Source organism: Podarcis liolepis (genome assembly GCF_965112155.1).
Source record: "Podarcis liolepis genome assembly, chromosome: 13".
NCBI lineage: Eukaryota > Metazoa > Chordata > Lepidosauria > Squamata > Lacertidae > Podarcis > Podarcis liolepis.
In genome coordinates this window covers 4,565,335-4,587,010 of record NC_139573.1, presented here as the reverse complement: position 1 = coordinate 4,587,010, position 21,676 = coordinate 4,565,335, and the positions used below count along the sequence as shown (strand labels likewise).

The window sequence follows — 21,676 nt, the reverse complement described above, 5'->3', positions numbered from 1 at the left end:
CACAGACAGGGTTCCCCCCCCCAGGGGGTACTCAAGAGTACTGGCACCATTTTTGTCGTTGTTAAAAAGCGTGGTACTTCCTGTAACAACTTCACGGTGTTACACCGCACACACAGAGATTTATCGTTTTGATTTTTGTGGACCGTTGTCGGGCTTTCCCCCTCCTAATCCTTATCAGACAATAAATATAAGTAAGATAGAATCGATTTAGCTGTACACATAAATAGCTTTACTGACAGGGGTTGGGGATTTCATTGAACTATACAGCCGGCAGTCCTCTGCGTGGGAATATGGAACATTAGTGGCAATTACAGTTTTCATTTTAATTCTCTCGGGGATTGCTTCAACCCGGTTCACTTGGAAATAAATAAATAAATTTGTATTTTAGTTCCGTCTGATCGATTAGTTGGGCCGCTGATCATTGGGTACCCCGGGGAAACGGATGAAGGAATTTATTTATGGCTATAAATAAAGTTATCTTTCATACATTTCTGAATTAACTAATGGGCTTGATCAGTAAGTATACTGGGAAAATGAATGAATGAATGAATTCATATTTAGGAATAAATAAATTCATATTTAATACCTTTTGGAACTAAACGCTTGGTTTGCTGGTCGGCGGGTGCATTGAGGAAATAAATAAATGTTTACTGCTTTCTTTGACTTTGGCACAGTTGCAAATGAGTTTTTTTCGTCGTTTGGTTTCATTATTTAGCGGAGCCTAAAATAAACAACAATTAGGGCAAGGGTGCTGGGGGTGTCTTCAGGGAAATGTCTTGAGGTTAAAAATGGGTCTATGTACCCATAAAAGTTGGGAGCCGCTACACTAGCGTAAAGTGTGCATATAAATGCGTAAATTTATAAACCCAAAATTATTTTTTTTTATTTTTTTTTATTTAATTATTTTTGTAAACCCAAAATTATATATATATATATATATATATATATATATATATATATATATATACACACCGTATTTTTTGCTCTATAAGACTCACTTTTTCCCTCCTAAAAAGTAAGGGGAAATGTGTGTGCGTCTTATGGAGCGAATGCAGGCTGCGCAACTATCCCAGAGGCCAGAACAGCAAAAGGGATTGCTGCTTTCACTGCGCAGCGATCCCTCTTGCTGTTCTGGCTTCTGAGATTCAGAATATTTTTTTTCTTGTTTTCCTCCTCCAAAAACTAGGTGTGTCTTGTGGTCTGGTGCGTCTTATAGAGCGAAAAATACGGTACATTATATTGCATTAAATAAACGCATTAGTGCAAATGACGCGCATCGGAAAAAATCAGCGCTAAAACACATCTGTTGAATTTATTTATTTTTTAAAGTTGCATACTGATTTGGAAATGTGGAGATCTGGGACTCAGAAACTTAGGAGCCTGAGAGAAACTGAAACTGACCGATCGGCCCATCTTAGTCCCGAAGTCAAGACTTTTATTTATTATCAGGAGACAAGATATCACTTGGAACCTTGCCTGGTCAACAGCTATGCTAGATCAGGTTCAAAGGTGATGGAGACCTGGTACAAGGGAGGTTTCCTTCTTCGCCGGCGGTCCGGCCATCGCTGCACAGCGTGAAGGTCACACCGGCGACACCCTTGCGGAGTCCGATTAGGGGCGTGCAATTATTTGCTCCTTAATTTTATCGGGAATTTCGACGTCGTAAGCAGAGGAGTCTTTGGAGACTTCGCTGCCAAGGCAGCTCAGCCTGTCCTGGCTCCGGGACACAGAACTGTCGATTTTAATAAAAGGAGAAAGCTGGGATTTACTGGGCCGCATCAGCAGATATTTAAGTGCGCACACGGCAGTGGAAAGGACATGAGCGTCGCTCTCACAAAGGAGAGAAAAATGACCCCCCCTTTTAAAAAAAGCCAAACCCAAAACTCTTTGTAGATCATCTATAGTCGTCACAATTTCCATTCGGTGCCTAGCCAAAAAACACCGACGAGAACCAAAAATGTTAGCCCCATAAACCAAATCTGTACCATGGAACAACAAAAAAAGCAGCGTCTGAAAGAACCACAATACAAAAAAGGACCTTGTTGCTCCCCCCCCCCCGGTTCTTTTTCTGTTTTTTTTCACCGTTTGTGTGCACGGGGGGTGGGGGTGGGGAGGAATTAATGTAATGCGGTTTTCAAAATGGGCAGGAAACCAGTTTTTAAAAGCAGTCGAGGGCCGAACAGGAAGGTGGATTTACGGTCACATGCCGAAGCTTCATGCGCTATTCTGCAACACCTGTAAGCAGATGTGCCCCACCTGAAAAGCGCCTTATTGCTCTCCCCAGCCATCATTAACCACCACAGAGCTCATTGCGCTACGAGCTTTTAAAAGGTCTCGTTCGGCGGGGAGCGGTGCAGATTGGGGGGGGGGGTTGCAAACTCAATTTAGGGGAAGAAGGAAAAGGGGGAGAAACCTAAATTCAGGGGTATTGCAAGAGAGATTCTGGGGCTTATCAGGTGCAATGTGGTGCTATGCGCCATCACAGTTGTGGGTGCCACAAAAGGAACATCCCTGGTCAAGAGATTAGGACCTTGCGGGACTTGACATCTTCCTGCAGGGCCTGCAAGACTGAGCTGTTCCGCCAAGCCTTTGGCCAGGGCACAGCCTGACCCCCTCCTTTGGCAATCTTCACAGAACTCTACCCAATGGTTGCCATCAATTTGATTTGAATTAATTTTTTTAATGAAATTATTTTAAAATGTTGTCTTATTTTATTGTTGTTAGCCATCCTGAGCCCAGCTTCGGCTGGGGAGGGCGGGATATAAATAAAAAATTATTATTATTATTATTATTATTATTATTATTATTATTATTATTATTACCCCCCCCCAAAAAAAGCAGAAGTGGTAAATTTTATGAGACTTTATTTTGGAAAACCGCTACAATGATATACAGTGGTGCCCCGCAAGACGAATGCCTCACTAGACGAATGCCTCGCTAGACGAAAGGGTTTTGCGTTTTTTGAGCTGCTTCGCAAGACGAATTTCCCTATGGGCTTGCTTCGCAAGACGGAAACGTCTTGCAAGTTTGTTTCCTTTTTCTTAACACCGTTAATACAGTTGCGACTTGACTTCGAGGAACAACTGATAGAACGCGGTGTGGTAGCCTTTTTTGAGGTTTTTGAAGACTTTGGTGATTTTTGAAGCTTTTCCAAAACTTTCCCGACACCGTGCTTCGCAAGACGAAAAATTCACTAGATGAAAAAGCTCGCGGAACGAATTAATTTCGTCTTGCGAGGCACCACTGTATAATGAAATTCAGTCAAGGGAATTTGAGGAAATCATTTAACAATGTTACTAAGATCGGACCAAGTTCAGTTACGATTTATGTTTGTTTGTTTGTTTGTTTAAAATTTTGGAAAATCAGTAAAGTTTTTTGGGGGGAAACAAACGCAGAGGGGGGAGATGGCAAACTATCTTTTTAACAGGAGGAAATGTTGCGCTTCTGAACAGAGTTAATGCAATATTATGGCACTGAAGGTTCTTGCCAGGCCCTTCATGGAAGTTTATCACGGACTCACGATCAACATCCAATGCCAAATGACACCTTAAATTTAGGTTTCGGCCGCCACAGTGCGCTGTCTAGGCGCCGTTTTCTTCCCCCCACCCACCATGAAATTTGTCGTTTGTTGCTGTTCATTTCGTTTCTATACCGCTTTAAAAAACACAAACCTCAAAGCGGTTTACAACACGGAGGAACATCAAATAAAAGAACACAGAATAAAACAAATTCAAACTTCCAAGAGAAATATTTCAGAGCCTTCTTCTCTTAAGGGACATTTTGCTTTGCCCAGCTGCCAACCTGGTATCCAGGGATCTCCACGCGGTCGCAAATGGACCCATTCGCCCCTGGAGCCTGGGCTAATTTCTATCCCTGGTTTCAGGGAAGGGTATTGGTTTGTTGTTGTTCTTGCTGCTGCTGCTGCTGCTGTTATTTCTACAATGCATTTTGTGGTTTTCGTTTGGAATTTTAATTATGAACCACCCTGAGATATGTATTATAAAGGTAAAGGGACCCCTGACCATTAGGTCCAGTCGTGGCTGACTCTGGGGTTACAGCACTCATCTCGCTTTACTGGCCGAGGGAGCCGGCATTCAGCTTCCAGGTCACGTGGCCAGCATGACTAAGCCGCTTCTGGCGAACCAGAGCAGCGCACGGAAACGCTGTTTACCTTCCCGCCAGAGAGGTACCTATTGATCTACTTGCACTTTGACGTGATTTCGAACTGCTAGGTTGGCAGGTATACCTAGGATGTGGTATACCACATAATAATAATAATAATAATAATAATAATAATAATAATAGTAATGGACTGTGCTGCTTATGCATGCAAGTAGTTCTCAATGTCTGCATAACACTGTCCTCATCCGAAGGCCCCATCCCATATTCTCTGCTCTGCTGCCCCCAGTTTAAACCAGACTGATGGTTTCTGCAGGGCCTTTGTTTCAACTTACTGGATGATATTCCATGGAAGTGGTAAGTAAATGAGAATGAACTGAGCTCAGAAATGGAAAGCGTAATGGTCAACAAAAGAGGTTCAAAGACTGCCTCAAAGCAAACCTTAAAAATTGTAGTATAAACACTGACAATTGGGAAACACTGGCCTGCGAGCGCTCCAGTTGGAGAACAGCCTTGACCAAAGGTGTCGTGGGCTTTGAAGACACTCGAACTCAGGACGCAAGGGAGGAACGCGCTAAGAGGAAGGCACGCTTGGCAAATCCACACCATGACCAACTCCCGCCTGGGAACCAATGTCCCCACTGTGGAAGGACATGTGGGTCCAGAATTGGCTTCCACAGTCACTTACGTACTCATTGTTAAAACCATGTTTATGGAAGACAATCTTACTCAGCTACGAGGGATCGCAAAAGAAGAAGAAATGAGAAGATGACACGGGTTCAGCATTCAGATGACGATCGTGTCATGTGGATACTGCCCTAAATTTGCATGAAGGACCGACCTGACCAGAAGAATCCGCGACCCGAAGGAGGAGGAGTATCAAGAGGAATGGAAGAAATTCAAAGACTATTTAGCTATATATGTGTAGATAACTTAAATAGAATTACTTGCGAGTATCAGATTGGCCTAGGATTTAAATAGGTGATGTTGTAGAATACTATGGATAAAAGTTAAAATGAAAAGAAAGATAGATGTTAATGGACTAAGTAAATTTTATGAGAAATCAGTTTTGGAAAACTGCTAGAATGATTTATATGGAAATTCAGCCAGGGGGATTTGAGGAAAGTCACTTAACAACGATAACAAAAGTGGAATTTCTACAGCCAGGATATATGTTTGTTTGTTTGATGTTTTCTTTTTATGTTTGTGGATATGTTTGTTATAAATTTGGAAAACTAATAATTTTTTTTTGAAAAAATAAAAATAAATAGATTTGTATGAAGGAACAGTACCAGGGGTCGTATCCAATGTAAACCCTGCTCAGAGGATTAGCTGTGTTAAACTATTGGACTCACTCGCACAGGAAGTAGCAATGGGCAGCAAACCGGCTAGCTTTAACAGAGGATTTTACAAATTCATGGAAGAAAGGGCTACGGGGGGCTACAAGCCACAATGGTTAGAATCATAGAATCCTAGAGTTGGAAGAGACCACAAGGGCCATCGAGTCCAACCCCCTGCCAAGCAGGAAACACCATCAGAGCACTCCTGACATATGGTTGTCAAGCCTCTGCTTAAAGACCTCCAAAGTAGGAGACTCCACCACACTCCTGGGCAGCAAATTCCACTGTCAAACAGCTCTTACTGTCAGGAAGTTCTTCCTAATGTTTAGGTGGAATCTTCTTTCTTGTAGTTTGGATCCATTGCTCCGTGTCCTCTTCTCTGGAGCAGCAGAAAACAACCTTTCTCCCTCCTCTATGTGACATCCTTTTCTATATTTGAACATGGCTATCATATCACCCCTTAACCTCCTCTTCTCCAGGCTAAACATGCCCAGCTCCCTTAGCCGTTCCTCATAAGGCATCGTTTCCAGGCCTTTGACCATTTTGGTTGCCCTCCTCTGGACACGTTCCAGCTTGTCAGTGTCCTTCTTGAATTGTGGTGCCCAGAACTGGACACAGTACTCCAGGTGAGGTCTGACCAGAGCAGAATACAGTGGCACTATTACTTCCCTTGATCTAGATGCTATACTCCAGGTTAGGCTCTTCTTCCACGGCTGAAGGCAGCAATGCTTCTGAACAGCAGTTGCTGGAAACCACAGGAAGAGAGAGGGGTCTTGTGTTCAAATCCTGCTCATGGGGTTCCCACCATGGACACCTGGTTGGCCACTATGAGAGAACAGGTTGCTGGACTATGATGGGCCATTGGGCCTCCTCTTCTTGTGTTCTTAGAGGTTTATAGCAAAACTGCCCTGTGAAAGCTGCCACAAAACCACATGCACACTTTTTATGAAAATCTGCCGGAATACATCGGGTCGATTTGCAAAAAAAACACCACCCAAAAAAACAAGAAACCTGCTTTATCCCTAGAAAGCAGTAAGAATTTAATTCCACTAGCCCCGCCGTGAAAAACAGCTGCAAAAGACTTGCCCCAGCCGGCAAACTGCCCTCTCTCCCAAGATAACGCCCTCGCTTACGATCCCTTGTGAAAAATAGTGGGGGAGATCCTAGACGCCCCAAAATGCTTTTTGAGGCCTGGGGAAGAAAATATCTAGGAAAGTTCAAAGGAGCTGGAGTGGTTTAGTTTGGGGTTGGGAAGGCCATGAGGGAACACGATAGCAATCTTCGCAAACACGAAAGGTCTCGTCTTAAAGGAAGATGCGGTTGGTCTCCAGGGCGAAGGATAATGGCAAACCCCCAAATTTCAGATGGACGAGAGGCAGGATTTTCCAAGGATCTCAGTGGACCAAGTTAATGATTTCTCCCCTCTTTCCCTCTGTGCCAGATGCTTCCGGGTTTCCGATTGAACATTCATTGCTTCCTTTATTTCTTATCCATTGCATTTTACTGCGTTAAGAACAAGTCTACGGAATTCAAGCTGAAGTACAGTGAAATGCAACAGATAAGGGGGGGGGGAGAGAGAAAGGAGCAATGAAAATACAAATAAAAATCGTACGGCATCAAGATGGAACCAAGACTGGACATCTGGGTACCAGGCTGCCTGGAGTACTGTGTCCAGTTCTGGGCACCACAGTTCAAGAAGGACACTGACAAACTGGAACGTGTCCAGAGGAGGGCAACCAAAATGGTCAAAGGCCTGGAAACGATGCCTTATGAGGAACGGCTAAGGGAGCTGGGCATGTTTAGCCTGGAGAAGAGGAGGTTAAGGGGTGATATGATAGGCATGTTCAAATATATAAAAGGATGTCACATAGAGGAGGGGGAAAGGTTGTTTTCTGCTGCTCCAGAGAAGCGGACACGGAGCAATGGATCCAAACTACAAGAAAGAAGATTCCACCTAAACATTAGGAAGAACTTCCTGACAGTAAGAGCTGTTTGACAGTGGAATTTGCTGCCAAGGAGCGTAGTGGAGTCTCCTACTTTGGAGGTCTTTAAGCAGAGGCTTGACAACCATATGTCAGGAGTGCTCTGATGGTGTTTCCTGCTTGGCAGGGGGTTGGACTCGATGGCCCTTGTGGTCTCTTCCAACTCTATGATTCTATGATTCTATTCTATTCTATGATTCCCATCACTTCTGGCCCACCCTGCTCAGCTAAGAACAATCACAGACACACCTGGATGATGCTCAGTCCATGGGAACCCTCGCCCCAAAATATAATCAGGATCCTGAGGAATTGCACCTTCTGGGTTTCCTAGCTGGGTGTGGGGGTTTTTTGTGAGCCTGATGATCAGTCAGAAACAAGAAAGAGAACCAGAGGCCTTGTGTACAATAGATCACTTCCAGAGCCTTGTTTACAACCCATATCCCTGTCTGCACAGAAGATGGTCAAACAAGGTGTTTTGCAGTTGTTGTTTTTTAAAAAGTAAATTTAGGCTTATCTAGCTTTCGATTTGAGGAGGAATTAAAGAACCTCTTAATGAGGGTGAAAGAGGAGAGTGCAAATTATGGTCTGAAGCTCAACATTAAAAAAAACCTAAGATCATGGCCACTGGTCCCATCACCTCCTGGCAAATAGAAGGGGAAGAAATGGAGGCAGTGAGAGATTTTACTTTCTTGGGCTCCATGATCACTGCAGATGGTGATAGCAGTCACGAAATTAAAAGACGCCTGCTTCTTGGGAGAAAAGCGATGACAAACCTAGACAGCATCTTAAAAAGCAGAGACATCACTTAAAAAGCACCTTGCCGACACCACCTTGCCGACAAAGGTCCGTATAGTTAAAGCTATGGTTTTCCCCGTAGTGATGTATGGAAGTGAGAGCTGGACCATAAAGAAGGCTGATCGCCGAAGAATGGATGCTTTTGAATTCTGGTGCTGGAGGAGACTCTTGAGAGTCCCATGGACTGCAAGAAGATCAAACCTATCCATTCTGAAGGAAATCAGCCCTGAGTGCTCACTGGAAGGACGTATCCTGAAGTTGAGGCTCCAAGACTTTGGCCACCTCATGAGAAGAGAAGACTTCCTGGAAAAGACCCTGATGTTGGGAAAGATGGAGGGCACAAGGAGAAGGGGACGATGGAGGACGAGATGGTGGGACAGTGTTCTCGAAGCTACCAGCATGAATTTGACCAAACTGCGGGAGGCAGTGGAAGACAGGAGGGCCTGGCGTGCTCTGGTCCAGGGGGTCACGAAGAGTCGGACAAGACTAAACAACAACAACCAAGCTTTTGATTGATTAGCTAATAGAACTATCCGGCAGCAAAGTTTTAACCCGTGATTAAAACATTCGTTGATTAATGGTACTGCCTCACTGATCATAGCTAGTGAAAAATATATGGGAATCTGGGTATCAGAATCAGCGATATAGCTGTCAACACCACCCCCATCTGAATTCGCATGGGTTTCAAGACGGATGGATTTTTTCTGGGCTGGGGCTGCTGCGCAATCGTTAACATTAACACTTTGTTCCAATGTAATATTTGGCAATGGCACGTATGCATATGCATACCGGGATCTGCCCCTCAATGTTGCAACCGTTAATAAGCAATGTGGAAATATGAATTTGTAAAAGATGTTTCCTTACGCCTACAACAAAACGGAACCTTCCGGAAGGCACTCGGAGGGCCTGCAAAACAACAGCAACTTTTTTGCCGCATAAACATCTGTGCATCCGCCCCAAAAACACATTTGAGAGATTCAGTGTCGAAATTCGGGAGATTTGTTTATTTGTTTAAAACGAGGAGGCAGAAAACCCCGGTTTGGTTCAGTTTGTTGCTCCAGAGAGAAAAAAGGCATCACTTTAATTTTAAAATATCTCGTTTATCCCAAACGGCCTGAGGGACTTGAAGGCGGCTGTGGCGATGGTGTTGAGGCAGTGGGTCTGAAGTGCATAAAACCGGGAATGGTTTTGGAATAATTCCAGACTTCTGAGAGGCAAGAGAGGAAATCAGGCTGGGCTTCAGCGTTCAGCATTATTCCTTGTGGCATCACGCACCGGTCGCGAAAACCGGTCACGAGGAAAAGGCACTTTGCACATGATCAAAGGGACTCTTGTGCCATCCATCTGCATGGTCTGGGAATCACCCCCGGGCAGAGCGGACTTGGCAACCAGGTTTGAACCCGCGCTCAGCCATAAGGCTCACTGGATGACCTGGGGCCACGCACGGCCTCACCCACCTTGCAGGGTTGATGTGAAGAGAAAATGCAGAGGAGGAAAACAAGGCGAACCTCCTTGGAAGTAAAAGTGGAATACAGTGGTACCTCTGGTTGCGAACGGGATCCGTTCCGGAGCCCCGTTCGCATCCTGAAGCGAACATAAGATGCGACTGTGTGTCTGCGGGTCGTGTTTCGCCGCTTCCATGCATGCGCGTGACCTCATTTTGAGCGTCTGCGCATGTGCGAGTGGCGAAACCCGGAAGTGACGCGCTCTGTTACTTCCGGGTCGCCGTGGAGCGCAACCCGAAAATATTTAAGCTGCAGTGTATTCCTCCTGAGGTATGACTATATAGACACATACACACAGACACACACACACAATACCATTAAAGTGTGTCTTTCCCTCGGGGAATCCTGGAAACTATAGTTTACACCTCACAGAGCTACATTTCCCAAGATTCTTTGCAAAGGAGTGGGGACGTGCTTTAAATGTATGGTGCGTACACACACACAAAAGTCTCTCTTTTTTCCAAAGGAAGGGAAAAGAAATCACTAGCACGCAATGCCTCCTCTGAAATGATAGGCTTCTGAAGGAAAAGTACCACGTTGTGCAATTACATCTCTGCAGAAGACCATCAAGGTCATCCAACCGGGCCTTGCCGCAGAAGCGAGGGCAGGACCCCTCAACGCCCCAAATCCTCTCCACAAGATTACTCGGCAAGACAAAAGAGTATAAAGGCTACAATCAGAAACAGATTACAGTTTGCCACACGCGGTTTCGGGGGGGGGGGGACGGGGGACGGGACCAAGGACCATCAAGGCCACAAGCCCCCGTAAGGGACAATGTCAAGTGACTTCAGATCGGCTGGTTTTTCATTTGCAAGGAAGGATAAAACCTGGATGCACCAGTTTAAAAAAAAAAACGGGGGGGAGAGAGAAAAATCAAAACGAGTGCCAGACTGACTCCACAGAAGCACTCGAGATGTGAGATTCTTACCTATCATAAATGTCACATTTTCGGCAAAGGGGTGGCGTTTCCTAGTGGCAAACGGGAAGAATATATTCTTCATGCCGAATTGCCTGACAGGAGATAAAGACAAAAAACGCCTTAAACAATTTGACATCTGTTTGCCAAGGAATCACAGGCAACTCCCCAGGTGTCAAGAGGAAGAAAATATTTTACAAGGAGCCAAGCCGTCAAAGCTACACCCAGACTGACTGCTGGTTTTTACAGCTGCCAAACCGAAACAGGTAAGCAGATCGCTTTTATTGGGTCAGCTTCGGCGAGGGGGCTTGCGGGTTACGCAGGAAGGCCGCGGCGGCGGCGGAAAATCTCCGCGTAAAACTTGCAAGCGGACTCCTTTCCATGCGGAGAGGTTAGGAAACATTGCCGGCGTTTGTTTACGGTCCTCGTCGCAAGAGGCAACGCCCCTGAGATGAAGGCTGCGGTTGTTTCCTGCGGGGGAAACCGAGGCAAAAGCAGACAGGCTGACGGGAACATGCGCCCTTTCCGCCAGGACATCCCCCCAGAGTCCGCGGCTCAAGTTAGGCCCCCTTAGTATCCGTCTTAGTATCCCCTTAGTATGACGCAAGGATCTCAAGTGTCGGCGTGCATGTGTGAACGTAAGCAGAAAGCCCTGCTGGGTCAGGGCCAAGGTCCATCGAGCCCAGCGTCCTGTTCTTTTTGGAAGACCGCAAGCAGGACTCTCCCCTCTCGAGGTTTCCAACAAACGATGGAGGGAAAACACGGCCTAGCAACCACAGACAGCCTCCGTCCTCCGGGAACCCGCCTAATCCTTTTGCAAAGCCTTCCAAGATGGCGCCTGTCACTTGCAGGAGTGTAGCCCACCGTTTGGACGACGCGGCGTGACAAGGTCTTTCTTTCGCCTTCCCCTACCCAGCTGCACCAAACAGCCCTGGGTTCTAGGATTGTGAGAGAGGGAGGAAACTTTTCTCTGGGGTGACCAGAACTATACATGGCGTCCCAAGCGCGGTCATCCCATAGGTTCACACATGACGGCATTACGCTCTATTATTGTTTTTATTTGCAGATCGCGATTCCTCGTGCCCAATTTGCTTCTTCCCTAGCTGCCGCCACGCAGAGCGTTGGCGTCTTCACGGAGCTACCCACTAGGACCCAAAGGCCTCGCTCCTCAGCCGCCGCCAACGTGGCTTCCAAACCGCCTTAAAACAGAGATGGACACTGCTCACAATTCACACGGACGGTTATGAGTTATAAATCCCTATCTGGCTTAGGCGCTGACTGTCTCAAGGGCCGTATTCTCCCCTTTGAATCTGCCTGGGCTCTGGGATCTTTGGGGCAGGCTTTTCTCTCGCTCCCGCCACCCTCACAGGGACGCGGGGCAGGGTCTTCTTGGTGGTGGCTGCTCCCAGGCAACTTTGGAACTCACTGCTTAGAGAAGCCAGACAGGCTCCCTCTTTGCTGCCCTTCCGCCGGCAGGACAACAAAAGACTTTTATTCTGACTGGCTTTGGGGGACTGACAGTTTTGTTTTTTAAAGGAAAGGGCTTTTTAAAGAGTGCTGTGCTGTTTTTTTTACTATACTATTTGTAGTTCAATAAATTCATTTTTATTGTTGTTTCTTTGCCTTTTAACTATTATCTTTTATGCGTTCATAGCCTTCTGTGTTTTATCTGTGTTTTAATTTGCGTAAGACGCCTTGAGTCCCACCCTAGGGAAAGGGCAGGATATAATTAAAAACAACAACACAGCGGAGATTCGTTAGTCACCCTCACCTCAGACTTTTGGGTATCTCATGAATACCTTTTTATGCCAACGGGCCTGATCTGTTTAATTTTTCTTATGACTGGCCCGTCATTCTAAATGATCGTTTGGAACTGTCTAATATCTGTATGGTATTTTGTCTTTTTTATTATATTAAAGTATCCACTGTCTTACACCCCACTGATATTGCACACGAGATGGTATATAAATACTTTTGTGAATAAATGAGCAGGCCTGCAGCAGGGCTTATTCTCAGATAACCAACGGGGAGAAAACATTTTAATGCAAAATCTCAAATCCTCCCAGATCTTTTACACATCTACCGATGCCCTCCTATAGGCCAAAAAAACAGGCTGCGCGTTGGGTCAGGCTAGCAGCCTTTTGCTGTCTGACACTCCGGCTGAATCCATCTGCACGCAACAGCTTTCAAAATGGTTCAGGAGTCAGGCGTTCTCTCTCCAGGAAACTGTGCGAAGGAGGTTGAGAATTTCTTTGAGGTCTTGGCATCGCCACCAAAACTACAGTTCCCAAGATCCTTTCAGGGTGGGCAGGGGGAAAACCCAGCAGGCAAAAACCGGTAACCAAAAACAGATATGCAAGTTTGTTGCGTAGATTAGGGGTGGGTAGAATTTAAGTCTGTCAGATCTACTTTGCTTTTTACGGGGACCCAAAGATCTGTCAACCAGAGTCACATGCAAAAAGCAGAATTCAGAGTACATTCGAACCTTACAGGAGCCTCCCTTTTATTTAGCATTCATCACAATCTGTTTTCAGGGAGGTTAGACCATGTGGCACCGGAGCAAGTGTTATTATCCGACACTTTCCAGTATAACTTTCCTTATCGCTAAAAAGTCTGGTCTTCTGGGGAAGAGAGTTTGTTGCACAGCACATCCCAGGCAACTGCAACTCCTAGGCCAGAATTTCCGGAATTAAATCCCACCTGGAAATAGCGAGAACCTGGGAGCACATTTGTTCTCCGCACCGGAACAGAACCGAGCTCACATAACAAAAGTCCACTCTTGGCTCTTCCCAAGTTTTCAACGTTTCAGCAGCTTCGTTTAAGGCAGAAAAGGTGTTCCTCAGTTGCTGAGAAGCATTAAACAGGGAGTCAAAAAACCCCGGACGATCTACTATAAATCATTCGGAGACGATTTACCAGTAGATCCTGAACAACCGCCCGCCCGCTTCTGATGTGGATCTGCCCTACCTGTGATAACAGGAAAGAAGAGAGAAGCCAACACAATCTTTTCAGAAAGAAATATCATTGCCAGATAGGATGAGCAGACCGAACGACTTCTCAGTGTGTACACACTTCTTGGGTGCAGGCTAAAGTTGACGCAACTGAGCAGAGCGTCACGCGAGACACTCCCCCAGGGCAAGGGGTACGAGAACTCCTGCAAAGTTTTTAATCCAAATTAGCGCGCCAGAGCTCAGATAAATCCACAGCACCGTACGACCACCTCTAACGCACATTTTAAACTTGCGCAATTTCAACCCTGTGCAGCTGGTGGAAACGGCGCAAGTCAAATCCAAGCAAAGCAGAGAACTTAAAAATTATTTTTGTACGGAGTCATCCCCTTGGGTTACCCAGCACAAAAAGAGCTTTTTAGCTCTCCGCCTTGCTTGCTAGGCAAATCCCCCTCTCCTCCCCATACCTGTTAGCTGCAGGAGAGCTCCAAGATTTCGGGTGCACATGATTTTCGTGTATGCATGGAACCCTTGGAACTGAACCCATGCGCAAGATGCAGCCGTACTGTATAAGTTGATCGCGGCTTGTGGCCCAAAAAGCCACACAACTTTTCTCACCGGGGGAGAGGCAGTCGTATCAGACAGCTACCCTGTCGCAAAAACACAGCTTGCAACGCAACGTAAAGCAACGTCCCAAACGTGAGGCGCACGTCCCAAAAGAAGTGTGCCCCGCAAGTATTTTTATTTATTAAATATGTATATTGCCCTTCATCCGCAGAGCTCAGGAATCGCCTTCCACCAGGCCAGTTTTCTACGTGGAAAAACTGCCTTATACACCGAGTTAGATCTTAGCTCAGTCATTGCCTGGCAAGGTTTCAGGAAGGAGACATTCCCAGCCCTACCTGCCGGGGATTGAACCCAGCAACTTTTGGAGACGAAAAACAGATGTTCTTCGTCAGGGCAACCCCTTCCCTATCAAGCCCAGTGGTCTGCCAGGGTCTTGGACCGAGAAAGGTCTTTTGCATCGCTTGCTTTCTGACATCAGAGATATCAGGAATTTAATGTCTGAGCTTTCTGGACTGCCATAGAGCATGGGTAGGCAAACTAAAGCCCGGGGGCCGGATCCGGCCCAATCGCCTTCTAAATCCGGTGTGCGGACAGTCCACAAATCAGCATGTTTTTACATGAGTAGAATGTGTCCTTTTATCTAAAATGCATCTCTGGGTTATTTGTGGGGCATAGGAATTCGTTCTTTATTATTTTTTCAAAATACAGTCCGGCCCCCCACAAGATCTGAGGGACAGTGGACCGGCCCCCTGCTGACAAAGTTTGCTGACCCCTGGGCCATAGAGCCACGGTCTTTCCTATTGCTGCAATCGCAGAATCCGGCCTGTAAAAAGTGAAGAAGCCTGCAGTTCCCAGGCTGTTTGTGCCATCATGTTGTGTCATGAGGGCAGGACTTTGGGGGGGTCCCCAACCGCAGCAGAGTGGGGCTCACTATGTTATGAAAGAGGTGGAAACAACCCCCAACCTAAAGAGGGGAGCTTTCCATTAAAACAGAACCTAAAAAAACTAGTTAACTGCTCCACTGGGCAGCGGGTCAAAACATGGGACAAGCTGTGGCCACGGCAGAGAAATCAACACCAGGACAACTTTGCTTGAAAGCGTTTTGGACATTGATGCGACTAATGTGCTGGTCTCACACACACAGACACACACACACACCCGAAATTTGCCCGCTGCCTTTCAGGTCCTAAGGCCTCCCAAAGCAGCCCACTTCAATAAATAAAAGAACGAAACAATTCTTTTCGGGAAAAATAGAAATCCGTTGCCCAAACACATCCGAGCCGCAGATTAGAACGACGCACAGCCTCCCACTGCAATGCACACAGAACGTCTCTGCGTACTTTCGCCGGCTTAAATATTCATTGTCGGGGCAGCCAAAGGGCTTTTCCCCTTCACAATGCTTCCATCGCTCACGCTTCCGGGGGAAGTGAGGGTTTTGATCCGTGGAAATGGCGGAGCCACCGAGTTAGAGCTGGAAGACTTAAATCCAGAGCTGAAAAGGGGAGAGGGCGATGGACTTAGAATCACAGAGGGACCCTGAGCATCCTCTGGTCCACGCATCCCCAACCTGCAGCCCTCCAGATGTTTTGGCCTACAACTCCCATGATCCCTAGCTAACAGGACCAGTGCTCAGGGATGATGGGAATGTAGTCCAAAACATCTGGAGGGCCGAAGGTTGGGGCTGCCTGCTCTAGTTCAACCGCAGACTGTCGCGCCAGAGTGGTGCATGCTCTGGTTATCTCCCGCTTGGACTACTGCAATGCGCTCTCCGTGGGGCTACCTTTGAAGGTGACCCGGAAACTGCAACTAATCCAGAATGCGGCAGCTGGACTGGTGACTGGGAGTGGCCGCCAAGACCACATAACACCGGTCTTGAAACACCTACACTGGCTCCCAGGACATTTCCGAGCACAATTCAAAGCGTTGGTGCTGACCTTGAAAGCCCTAAACGGCCTCAAAGGCCCAGTATACCTGAAGGAGCATCTCCACCCCCTCGTTCAGCCCGGACACTGAGGTCCAGTTCCGAGGGCCTTCTGGCGGTTCCCTCCCTGCGAGAAGCCAAGTTACAGGGAACCAGGCAGAGGGTCTTCTCGGTAGTGGCGCCCGCCCTGTGGAACGCCCTCCCATCAGATGTCCAAGAGAACAACAACTACCAGAGTTTTAGAAGACATCTGAAGGCAGCCCTGTTTAGGGAAGCTTTTAATGTTATTGTATTTTAATATTCTGTTGGAAGCCACCCAAAGTGGCTGGAGAAACCCAGCCAGATGGGTGGGGTATAATTACTACTATTATTATTATTATTATTATTATTATTATTATTATTATTATTATCACCCCCTACAAGGCAGGAATGTACAGCTGTCCCATACGGGGATCAAACCTGCAACCTTGGCATTATTGGCACCCCACTCTAACCAACCAAGCTGTCCAGCCTAATTTCTTTCACGGCTGGAGGATGAAAGCACCTTCTGCGCAAGGCAAGGAAGTGATGGAGCTTCTCTTCAGATGCTTTCTGGACTGCTAACCCACAGCAGTTCCTGCCAGCATGGCTAGCGGTGACGGATGATGGGAGTTACAGTTCAACATGATCTGGAAGGTCACACACCTCGTCCACCCGACACGGAGGCAGGCCGTAGGTCTGTGGTCATGTGTGATGGACATGTACCTCTGGTCCGCTGCGCCTGCACAGATACAACTCCGGGTGTCAAACATCTTGCTCTCTGCTTCCCTTTGGACCACATCAGTGAAGCCAAGAGAGGGGTCTTGTCATCTGGGCAGCCCCGGGGACAAGCAAACGTAGCAGTTTGACTTCACCCCCAGAGGCACACTCCATTGACTCTCGGGGCAAGATGGGTGCCAACAAAGATGAACATCGAGGGCAGGTGTAGAAACATACCTGATCAAAACCAGGCTGCAGCAGATTCTACATTTACAGGATTCACACCTTTAAAGGCACATTGGCACCTGAAAGAGATTAAGGGCCCCGTCCACATCTCGGCTTAATATCTCCTCCAACTCCTGCCGTCCAACACTGTCCCGCTATCTAAATCCATAGATTCCCTACGTTTTGAAAAATCCGAATAGGAGAGAGCCACAACGGTCGCATGGGTAATCTCTGGATTTAGGGGAAAGGGAAGTTGCGGGGACAGCAGGATTTCGAGGAGAAAGCCGTGTGGACGAAGGGGAATTAAAGGAGATACCCGCGGGTTCACAATCCACAATGTGATGTAGTGTCACAGAGGCACCAGGACACTTGAGAGCCATCTCAGCCAAGTCTACAGGGTGTGGCAGAATTTCAAAGAGGGCTGGGTTGCGAGAAACGAGAAGAGGACGAATTCAGATCCCTTGGAGGACAAGACATCCCATCTCTGGGGCTAAAATGTTTGCCATCTGATCGCGAAGGCAAGAAATGCAAAGCACACTCTCCTTTTTTTTTCACTGGGAAAGAAAGATGATAATAATAAAGAATAGATGAGCAACTCCAGGGAGGGGGAGATATTGCATTCAACTCTCACATCCTTTTAGACGTACGCGATTAATTTATTTATTTTTGCCACAATAACCATCACAGGTGGGTGTTTTCCCCCCTCTCCCTCCACAAACACCCTTCCGGCTGAGACGGACCCCAGGATGGAAGAATCGCAACCTTTACTTTTGAAAAGACGCCTCACCTTTTTTGATATGGCGGTCAACCAATTTATTGACTCATTAACTCGTCGCATTTAAATAAATTTGCACATTACGGGAACCTCAGCTCGCCGAGATATGGGAGGAAAACGCAAGGACGCAACTATTTAAAAATCAAAAGCTCTTGCCGGAAGGAAAGCCTGCCTTTAATGTATCTGCGTGACCTTTGCAGCAGTCATACGCCGGGACCAGTATCACCTCCTCACAAACAAACATGCGCCATTAAGACAGCCGAGGCAGCAGATCAATCAACTTTTTAAAAAAGCTTTCTAAGTTGATTAATCTATTGCAGCCATCTGGCTTGGGAGGGGAACCAAACAGGTACGCACAACAGACACGAACACAAATATTCCGATTCACACCAAACTCGCACGCCAGAAGTGGCGGCTGCAGGAGTCACAAAAAAAGACGCACAACTCATGCTAAACTCTCTCTTTCTTCGGAGGGGGCCTGAGATGAGTTAAAGAGAGCGGGGAGGAGAAACCCCCAGCCACAAAATGGATAGGAAAAGATATACGCTCAAGCCACACAATCTTTGCTGAGTTGGGCAGGACAATTTAAAAAGCGATTGCTCTGTGTGGGTTCTCGGGAAACAACAACTTTTCCTCTGAGAAACAACCTTCGCTTGCTTGGTTTTAAACAATCGCGGGCACCCCACAGACCAGAGCTTCTTGAGGATATGCCCCCCCCCCTTTGCCCACAATTTTTCCAGTGGAGAGAAGCGCTCCCCCTTCCCTAATTTTTTTAGGCCACTCTAACTAGCTGAAGCTGCCTGGACCACTCTTTCCTCTGGCCCATCCTTCCCCTTTCAGACCTAAATCTGCAGGAAAATAATAATAATAATAGTAATAATAATGGCACTCCTCCACCCTCCAAAATCCCCAAACAGGAGAGATTCCAACACTGGGGGGAATACCTCTGCTGGGACACAAATAGGAATAAATTTTAAAAACTACAAGAAAGAAGCAGTTTGTATGTTGAATTTTTTTTTGCAAAGTTCTGCTGTGTTAGCCCCACCGGCCTGAACGTGGCCTTGGGCAGGAGGCAGCCTGTGTTCTTGCCAAACCCATTCATTCCTATGGGGCTTCTATGCTGGAGAAATTTCCCACTGAATTGTGGCCACAAAACCAAGAGAAAAGAGAGAGGCTGGCTGGAGGCCTCCTCTGCTCAGGTGTGCAATTTTTAAATAAGTAAATGTCCCTTTCGATTGTTTCCAACAGAGTTTTGATGATCAGATGTGCACATTTATCAAGGAGTGGGCGAGGGGGGGAGGAAATGTGTGATGTTTTAAAAAAAATAAATTTCCCCTCCTCCCTTTGTAGGAGATTTCTAAGGTGAGAGAAAAGGTAGAAAGAAAGAGAAAAAAGCACATGCACACACACACCATGATTTAGGCAAATAGGCCTATTAAGTTCTAATATATATTTCTGTTGCTAGGAAGCGCTGCCTCGCATGGCGACAGAGCGCAAATTGTAGCACTTATGAATCACAGGTTTTTTCCCCCCAAGTGCGAGAGAGAGAGATTTTTCTGACAAACAACCGCCTTGCTTTCCTCTCTCTTTCTCCCCCCCGCCCCCATTCCCCCTCCCCAATTCCCCAACACTGTGTTGTTTTTTTCCTTTTTTTCAAAAATAAAAAATAAAAATGATGTGATGCTAAATCTCAAGCTCCTATGTAAATTATTCCAATCCAACCTCCTCCTTGCTTAAGGAGAAGAGAGAAAAAATTTGCAAGGAGGACTAGGGTTTCAGAAGTTATTGGGGGTTTAGCCACAATTGTTAACAGATGGGAGTCAGTTTCTGGGACTCAAGCAGCAGTGTGTGTGTGTGTGTGTGTGTGTGTGAGTGAAGAGAGAGGGGGGGGGGGGAGAGAAAGTATTCATCCCATCTCAAGAGCTCAAGGGGGAAACTGACCAGTTTTGGAAACTCAGAGAAAAGAGGAGCAAGAAATAAAAGTATGTTTTTAGTCTGACCTATTAAAGCTGTGATCTGGGAGGGAGAGAGTGTGTCTGATTTTACAAAAATGGGCAGCGCATAAGAACTTCCTTTCAATGCACCGCAGAACAACTTCCCAAGCCGGGGGGGGGGGAGAGTGCCCCCCACCCGCCCCCCCAAAAGGATTTGTGCGTTTTGAACATTTAATCCACACATACAAAGAGAAAGAGAGACTGAGACAGGAGTGGATGTGAGCACACAAAAGAGGACCACAGATAATTACAGAACCCAGTCTGCACAGACCCACCCAAATCGCCAAGAAAAGTTGAAAGCGCCAAGGCTTGCACACCAACACACCTCCACACGCCCCAGTGCCTTTTCAACAACCATGATGGAACCAAACATCAAGTGCGCAGAAAATCTCTTGCAGCAGCTGCTTTGCAAAATGAAAGAAAAAGGCCATCACAGCAACACATACAAGCCTCATCATTCAATCTTCAGATTACAGATGAGCATGGTTTTTAAGTTATCCCCGGCGCACAGAGGGTGCAAACCCTCCTGGATTGCTGACATTCCATATTTAATTAGGGGAGTTCCACTGAAATTAACTTCCAGGAGCAAATGTGTTTCAGCATCAGGGTGTTAAGAACACAAAACACACACACACACACCGACACAGCTGACAACTCTTTGGTGGTGCTATTTTGCAGAGAGGGGTGGCTGGAACTTTCAAATGCAAGTTATCTTTCCAAACCCTGGGGAGCCAGGCATCAACCTCCCCCTAACTAGGCTGGAGTCAGTTATCAAAATAAACTCTTCAGGGCTAAGAGGGGAGGGAGAGAGAAGGAAACCACACTTGAAGGAGAGGAAGACACTGGAATCAGAACTTGCCTCACTCTGGATATACTGTATATATATTTTTTAAACAAACAGCTCTTGATACAAACCCAAGAATCAAATTCTCACCCAGTTCCAAGTCTTGTCCTCCTAACCCGGCCGGATGAAACCCACAGGAGTAGGAAATGGACGATCCCGAAGTTTGCAAAAGGGGAATGTATTAAAAATGTGAAGGAGCTGGAGCGAAACTGGTGTGAAACTAGCCTTCTGTAGAAGGACTCCCTTGAAATCTGACCACCACAACTACCCGCACCAAAGCACAAGGGATATTGCATTTCCCTAGATTCTCTGGTTTTTGAGTCCAGGATTTTGCCAACTCAAGAATCCAAGTAAGATTTCATTTCTTTAAAAAAATAAAATGATGCACACATAGATTCCCCCCCCACCCTGTGCCAAACTTGTGCGCGCACACCCCACCAGGAGAATTTGCACAGTGCAATACCCCCCACGCCATCCCAGCACACGACATACTTTGGACCCGGTGCGTAAGCAGGGAACACAACCCACAGATACACACACACACTCCAAAATACTTACTTTTTGTTCGAGGTGTTCCAATAGATTGGTTCCAAGCTGAGCCCTTCTATAAACCAGAGTTCTAGCAGAGCGAACAGGAGACCTGTATAAAATCCAACCCATGAGATTCCTGGGGCCATTACTGCGAGAGAAGCACAACTCCTTTTTTTGTGGAGGAAGGGGGGCACCAAATCCCCTTCAGTCTTTTTTCTCTCCCCCCCCCTTTTTCTCTCTTTCTTCTCCTTTGTTTTCTTTCTTTGACAATCTCTCTCTCGCGCACACACACAAAAATCCAAGAACGGCAGAGACACAGAGAACAGCACTCCTCTTTTTTTTTTTTTGCAAACAGACCGGGGCTAAAAGCGCAGACGCACGCAAAAGAGAATACTAATAATATTGTTATTTTGCATGTTTAAAAAAAAGGAGATCGAGAGAGAAAGGGAGAGAGAGGTTGTGGTTTTTTTTAAAAA

The 21,676-nt window shown here is 46.4% G+C and overlaps 1 protein-coding gene across 2 annotated transcripts in view; it reads right to left on the bottom strand.

Annotated features, from left to right (window-relative positions):
• The window catches only part of EFNB3 (ephrin B3), a 77,471-nt gene extending 55,795 nt beyond the window's left edge, over positions 1–21,676 (bottom strand). The window contains exon 1 of one of the 2 annotated variants that reach the window (XM_083472798.1): positions 21,228–21,676. In XM_083472798.1, the coding sequence (XP_083328924.1) occupies positions 21,228–21,346 (119 nt within the window). In that variant the 5' untranslated portion in view covers positions 21,347–21,676. The remainder of the gene's footprint in view (positions 1–21,227) is intronic. The other variant, XM_083472799.1, reaches the window with a different exon arrangement.